Here is a 7500-nt window from a genome sequence, read left to right on the forward strand (position 1 = left end):
CTATATTGATGAATTCTCTACTTATGACACATTTCTCTGCGCCTGCTTTGGATTGTGATTTGGTAACCAAGTTTGCCTGCATATGCCCTACTTCTTGTGTACTGGGCCTAATGTGCTGGATGCTCAACTGCTTACCGATGTTCAGTGTTAATCCAATCCAAATTCGCAATGGTTTTGGAACAACAACTGTTGTTGAACCAAGATTGATGTAGTAAACCATTAATAGAGGAAGTGAGGCTAAAGTGGGAAGTACTAATTTGAATCTGAAATCAGAAAATATTAAATTAAATACACTGACTATGGTATAGAGTAAAGCATATATGAAATCACATACCCAGGAGAGGAATAGCTTATAATTCCTTTTATACCAATCAAAATTAAAGAATCAATGATTTTTATCATCAATATTATCAAGAATCACTAGGCTGGTTTCCATAATTTGATACAGTCATTGACTCACCTCCACTTCAAGTTCAGGACATCATCTGCAAAGCCGAGAAACAGCATACAGCATATAGAGAGCAGAGATGTCAAGTACTCTGTAAATGTTGTATGCGGAAAGGGTGTCTCTGGGTTCATAAAATGCTGACCAAATGGTACTCCCAGGAACAGAAACATGATGATGAGGAAGACTAGACCACTAACCATACCCATTGATTCAGGCCTGTTGGATATCATTATTTATTAAACGGGGAAAAATAATAAAAATCTTCATGAATTAATGCTTCATTACTTATTCTTATTGTGTGCATATTTGATTAAAATCAACTAGCATGCTGACTGTTCAGATTGGGACTATGTAAAGTTTGAGATAAACAAAGTAATGGACAAAAATGAAAGAATAAGCTGCAGTAAAAGAAAGGATACAGTCACTTAACATTTTTTCATTATTCATGCCACTAAGTCCAGCAATGCTATGACCAGTGTGATTCACTCCAGCCAAGCAAGCAAACTCCACCATATATTGTCTAGTTCTACAGAACTTGTTGACCTCCCTAGTGATTGACACTTAAACATGAAATTTTATTGGTCATTGTCAGAGCACAAAGTTTGCAAGCCAAGGAAATGCTTCATGTTTTCTCATTCTGAACAATTACTCAAATCTGCATAAAATTTATTTCCATTTTCCTATCCATCTAATAGTAAAGAAACGAACTACTGCCAAAGCTTTCATTAAGTAAATGATGAAATTAACTTACACTTTCTTTTCTTGATCTTTCTTGCACAGATCTTTTCCAAACAAGCCAGCATTTATAAACATGGTAGCAACAGCAGGGATAGTTCTGATAACAGCACCTAGCCCCACCACTGACAGTATTAGATTGATGCATAATGACACAATCATCTCTGAAAATATAGAACTTAAAAGTCAAGATATCTAGACAATAATGAAAGCAATGAGGACAAAGAATGATACAATATACATTTTATATCTAGATATTTCATATATATCAATGTTAAATTTTTTTTTTCTTCAGATAGCCATCCAACCTTGCAATTATTAATTCTTGTTTTAATTATATACAGCATAATATTCATGAATCTATTGTTTTCTCATCACATGGCAGTAATGGTAATGGTTTACAAAGTGACTACTCCTGAGACTAGGAAGTCCCTATTTTGCAGCCAACAATTTTGAGGGAACTCCTAGGAATCCACAAACATCCCAGCAAGAACGAAAATTCTGCTTACCCAGGGCTTTGCTGTGTAGTTTGTTTCCCACAGCCATGTAGTACAAGGTAAAATTTGCCTTTAATGAACAGAATGACTTAAAATAAGAGTTTTCATCTGGTACTACCTTGTGTAATAAATAATATTATGGTATACATTTAAAGGAAATTGCATTAGCATTACAATAATCAAAGATAAAAACTACACTCACTAATACATGAAATGATGTGCATAGGCAAAAAGAGAAAATGGGATGCGACAAATGTGACAATTGGATGGGTGAAGCCCCTGGGTTTGGAAGGTTTTGGTTCATGCAGTGATGTTTGAGGATTGCTCAACAATGGCTGAAGTAATGGAGACTTAATATCAGAGGGGTATGGCCACTTCATAAACATTCCAAATACATTCATTTATATCATTTGACACAGAAAAACACGAGATTCAGGCATATTACAGTACTGATAACTGAAAGATTGAATAAAAATTACAAGATTGGATAGCTGTATGAAACAAAAAATTTGCCAGCTTTGCTCCCAGACCCCCACCAAGTTGCCATGAACATGGTCCCTGCATGGTATTTGTTTTGGCCCATTTTCTTCCTTTCTTAAGTTGTTCATTGATTGCTCAGATTATTTAATGTATCAGTGAGAATTTTTTTCCTATTGTGTGGTGGTGTCAGTAGATTTTCCCTATCTTAGAGCAGTCATTATGTAAATGTATACTAAAGTATTAGTGTTACACATCTTTCCTATCATCAACTTGGGAAGGAAATGCCACAGATGAAATGTGTTCTAAATTTTGTCATTCCGGCCATAACACACTACGCCTGTCTTGTATCATATGGCTGTGTGAAACTGAAATTATACCCAAAATGCTGCAAAAAATACCTATGATATGGCCACTTCCTGTTCTACTTCGAGAGATAACATTTGACATATGATAAATAAACAGCATTTTCTCTCGAAAAATACGATTCATAAATATCTTAAATTCAATTACTTACAGATCAGACACACAAACAATTCAAAGGAATTCAAACAAACCGTTTATCAATCTAATTATACCCATTCAACCAAATCGCCTAAACATTGGAGAAATAAAGAAAAATGACAATACCAAAGCCTGGCTTCAGCTGGTCAGTTCTGACGTCGATTCCAAAGACACCCAATAGCGTCTCCGTTGCCATGACAACCACGTTCATCTTTCGTTTTTATCATTCGACTGCTAAAGTAAATCGTGGTTGCTGTCAACTCTACAGTTCGTTAATCCAAAAAGATCCAAAGACATAGGTCAGTTTGGGCACAAATGAGGGAGCCGTGTAGGCGAGGCCGGTTTTCTCAGCTTGCGAGTTGTTTACAAAAGTATGCCTCCGGGCATGACTTGTAAACATCAGATTAATCTTGGAAGTTAAAGTGCATTTGTCAAAAAAAAGATACAAAAATTATATTAAAGTATTTTTAAGATATAAATTATTATGACCGAACATAAAAGCATGTGTTGTACATGTAAGATTTTCAGTTTTTTTTTTTACAAAACCGGTATGCAAGATACACATTTTATATGAAATTCAATTATCAAAAGTGAGTAAAAAATGTACCAATTATTTTGTGCCCGTGATAATCATATACTTCCCAATATTTAACAATATTTCAAGACTTATATTTGCCCATGTGATCAAAAGTTCTTGCCTTTGTATTGGTCGGATTCCGAAAACCCGCCAAAAAGTACACTGTTGATTGGTCCATCTGGCTTACCTGCATCCTGATTGGTGGAGCTGCTCAGGGGAGCGATGCGGATTGGCTGACGGTTGAAAATACCAACAATACCGGATGAAGAACCGAAGGCAGGCCAGACAAGACCTCGAAACCGACGCGAAAGCACGCAAATTTCCTTAGTTTTTCTCGTTTTTACGTGATATTCAAAGATGTCTGGTCGTGGCAAGGGAGGTAAGTAAAGAAGAATGGAACACAATGTAGATAAAGAGAGAGAAGCATGGGTTTTTGACTTCTCAAATGTTCGTAGGCGTTTTAATCGAGTTTACTGGACCGCGGAGATTCAAATTCCTTGCTGGAAATATTCATCTCCCAAGTGTTGGTCAGACGGGATTGGGAACCAGATTGGACTCCGTGGCGCGCATTCGCTTCCCTAGACGCCAGCCGTTGAAACGAAGGTCGGAATCGCGCCTTCGATCCTGCGAGCAGCCCTTCAGCCCTTCGGTCGGAGGCGCGGTGCCCCAAGAACGTGCGGATTCGCCTCCTGCAGGGATCGAGGCGGCCGGGGACTCGGGGCCGAAGCGGAAAGCTCTCGGGGGAATCTGGCCGAGCTCGCTGGCCCCGGGAAATCCCTTTTTGTGTTAGAGGCCGAGCATATGGAGAAGAGGAGCGGGACGGAAACTCGTCAACTTTCGGCCGAAAATTCCTAAGATTTTATAACTTAGAATTCGGTGGTTTTTCATTTGTATTTGTTCTTAGTATATGTAGGATTGCAATTGCCTATCATTATGCAGTAGAAGCTGTAGGTATGCAGTATTATGACAGGTTTGTTTACCATGTGGTGGAAGGAAGAATGCTAAGTGTTGGGTGCCTAATAATAAGCCTCAGTGGGCAATTATTGACTAAAATACATCTAGCAATGATCTCTAAGTTGTGACCAAGGCCAGTTCACCACCACATGGTCTTGCAAGGGCTCCATCTTGTTCCTGTAGGGACGATTAATTGTCTGAAAAGTCAGCAAGCTCTCAACATGAATTAATTAGTTCAGTATATTTGTACCCCAAGCACAAAGTTTGGAGGCCATGGCACTACTTGCCAGAGATTGGTAGGCGTTGAGGATGATTGTGGCTAAGCTGAAGAATTTTTTGATCTTCATTGTTTTCTACTTGGAAACCATAACCTTAGTTTTTCTCTCTTCAGCCTGTTTCCAGATTATCCCTTTAGTGTGACAAGAATCCTGGATGGCAGCAAACTAAAATGATTTTTGGAAGATAAAATATGTTGCTTTTTTTAGAACAGTATTTGAATCTCTGCAAGTAAGATTGCAACCTTGTCATCCCTTAGGCTAAAGATTTTTAGTAGTGAATATTACTTAGGTCCATTTGTATGGAATTGCTCTTTTGGGATTTACCCTAATTTAGTTCTTTGTCTTGCTTCCATTGTCAGCATATATCAGATTCTGTCCCCTACTTCCTACCCAGATTTATTCTACATAGATAAAATACAAGACTGCTTTCATACCTGTTATAAAGTTGTCCCAATAATATCCTCCATTGATTGCCTTTCTTAATTGCAGGCAAGGTGAAGGGCAAGTCAAAGTCCAGGTCCAGCCGTGCTGGCCTCCAGTTCCCAGTCGGTAGGATCCATAGACTTCTCCGCAAGGGAAATTATGCGGAGCGCGTAGGAGCTGGTGCTCCAGTGTACCTGGCAGCAGTTATGGAGTACCTTGCTGCTGAGGTGTTGGAGTTGGCTGGTAAGAGCATATTTTTTAATGTTCATTGCAACAAGTGTAGAAAAGGTGTGAATAAGATTTAGTGTAAGGAATGTTTTTGTTAAGTTGTTGTATATTTTGACTTTTTTTTTAAATATAATGGAAAAACATCAAATTTTTCCCATGAAATTCATTTTCATTCTTTCCTTTTTCTACATATTTTCCTCTTTGAATTATTGTCTTGAGGCAGTCTATTTTGTGCATGAGTACAATGGACAAAATGTGTAGTATATATATTTATTTATTCTGTAGCTGATTTATTTTAGGTTGCATAAATTAATATCCTCTGCACATGGGTAAAAATTCTGAAGTCCTATCTTTACTAGAGTGCAAAGCATAATTGCTAGTTTCCCTGTCATTTAACAGGTGAATAAATCTTGCCCTTACTTTCTGCACCTTTTTTACCAGTGCTTGTGCTATATAATTTACTGTACATTTCTCATCTTCATTTGTACCTTTTCTACATCAAGGTAAGATAAATTATATGCTGTTGAAATTTGTACCCTAAATGAAAATGCTAATTTCAGGAAATGCTGCCAGAGACAACAAGAAAACTCGTATCATCCCTCGTCATCTCCAGTTGGCCATTCGCAATGATGAGGAACTCAATAAACTACTCTCTGGAGTGACAATTGCTCAGGTATGGTTTTAATGTCTTCAGTTGTTATAAGGAAATTTATCTGTAAGAAAATGGCAATATACTATCCTTAAATTGTGGGTTGAAGATCTGTTATGAAATGAAAGCCTTAAATGATTTTTTAAATTTATTGCTTCATTATTAAAGAGTATATGATCTCTTTACCACAGGGAGGAGTCCTGCCTAATATCCAGGCTGTGCTCTTACCAAAGAAGACAGAAACAAAGATGGGAAAGATGAAGAGCCAGTCTCAGGAGTATTAGGCAGCATGAAGCATCAGCTCGGAAAAATCTCATTATTGGCAGTTTAATTTCTTCATACTGTCCAGTTTTCTGTTTAGCATCTTTGTTGATAAGCATAAGCACTTTATTTTCCTTTATCTTCATAATGTTGGCATAACATAAGCAAAACTACCATTAAAGAGTATGAACACTTGATCAATACTTGATGGTTGTGCTTTTCATTCATCCTTTCATTTGTAGTGGTATGCTTCCAATGCTAAACTTTTTGTTGTAATGATCTGGCGACACTTGATATTTTCAAACTTATCAGTTCTTTCCAAGCTTTGTCAAATGAGAAATAAGATTTTGCTGTTGTGTACATTAGTTAAGAAAACTTACTGATAATTAGATATAGCAAAGGTAGTTCTGATAAAGGTGTTTCCATTTTTTTTGTTATAAAACACTCCATTCCTGTTTCAAGAAGTACAAGCTTTTAGTTTAAGGATGTCACAAATGTGATTGTATTTTACTGCCAGACTTGTCAGGTTTTATGCTTTTGTATTAAATATGTCTCTTAAAGCTTGTTTTCTCAACCCTTTTTAGTATTAGTTTTGAATGTCAGATGCTGCATTCGTTTGGGAAAATGTCAAGATGTGACGTACATCTATTCAATATGCCTGCATGTAATGAATCATTTGTTAGGCATAAAAGTTTGCTCACCTGATATGGAGTTTACACTTGATCTTAATGTGTATAATTGATGCAGTGTATGCCATATTAATAAATACAAATAATTACTTACTTATGCTGTCATTGTATAACCTCAACCTCAAGTTGACAAAAATCATAATAGTTTTGGAAGTTATAATATGGACTGATGCCATACTGACCATTGGATAAATCTATAAAGTTATTTGAATTACTACTGTTACAAATTACCTTCATCCATGCATCTTGTTACATAGGTGAATTAAACGTCCTCTCCCTCAAACCCTTGCTTGTTGTAGTGGGGGGCCTAGGAGATGGATTCCAAGGACCAATGCACGGGATCATCCTACGTTGGACCTCGGCCCTCGCCTCAACTAATTTTGCAAAGTCTTTTTGCCGCAATATTTTTCCTTAATACTACGTAACTTTCAAGCATTCTGGAAATCCGTATTTGGAAAGTTACCGTGGGGATTTTGCCCCAAAGCCCCATCTTTTCGCTATGTTTTGTATATGCTGCTAAAGACTTTAGATGTTGATGCAGCACAAAATTTTCAACAAATAAATACTTGTATAAAGAATAGTTTGTCCACCTGTGACATTTCTGTGTACCTGCCTATGTAGACAGGCATTTAGACAATATCAAGAAGTTCTATAAAAAGAGCAATATTTGCATCAAAATGTAATGAAAATATATTTTTGGTATGACCACATATTTAAACATTTATGGTCTTTGGGAGAGGTGACTAGAGTAATAATTTTAATCACTTGGCATTAATTCAC

The 7500-nt window shown here is 36.9% G+C and overlaps 2 protein-coding genes across 2 annotated transcripts in view; one reads left to right on the plus strand and one right to left on the minus strand.

Moving 5' to 3' along the window:
* Nucleotides 1-3067, minus strand: part of LOC119575365 (UDP-N-acetylglucosamine--dolichyl-phosphate N-acetylglucosaminephosphotransferase-like) — an 8901-nt gene extending 5834 nt beyond the window's left edge. The window contains exons 1-4 of the mRNA XM_037922936.1: nucleotides 2788-3067; nucleotides 1200-1347; nucleotides 461-664; nucleotides 136-263 (exon numbers count right to left, since the gene is read on the minus strand). Of these exons, the coding sequence (XP_037778864.1) occupies nucleotides 136-263; nucleotides 461-664; nucleotides 1200-1347; nucleotides 2788-2872 (565 nt within the window). The 5' untranslated portion in view covers nucleotides 2873-3067. The remainder of the gene's footprint in view (nucleotides 1-135; nucleotides 264-460; nucleotides 665-1199; nucleotides 1348-2787) is intronic.
* Nucleotides 3068-3465: 398 nt separating this feature from the next.
* On the plus strand, nucleotides 3466-6813 carry LOC119575366 (histone H2A-like). The gene is made up of 4 exons (XM_037922937.1): nucleotides 3466-3617; nucleotides 4960-5136; nucleotides 5682-5794; nucleotides 5962-6813. The coding sequence occupies exons 1-4, from the start codon at nucleotides 3596-3598 to the stop codon at nucleotides 6052-6054; spliced, it is 405 nt and encodes a 134-aa protein (XP_037778865.1). The 5' UTR covers nucleotides 3466-3595; the 3' UTR covers nucleotides 6055-6813.
* Nucleotides 6814-7500: the final 687 nt, after the last annotated feature.

The sequence above is a fragment of the Penaeus monodon genome, chromosome 7 (genome assembly GCF_015228065.2).
Source record: "Penaeus monodon isolate SGIC_2016 chromosome 7, NSTDA_Pmon_1, whole genome shotgun sequence".
NCBI classification, from domain to species: domain Eukaryota; kingdom Metazoa; phylum Arthropoda; class Malacostraca; order Decapoda; family Penaeidae; genus Penaeus; species Penaeus monodon.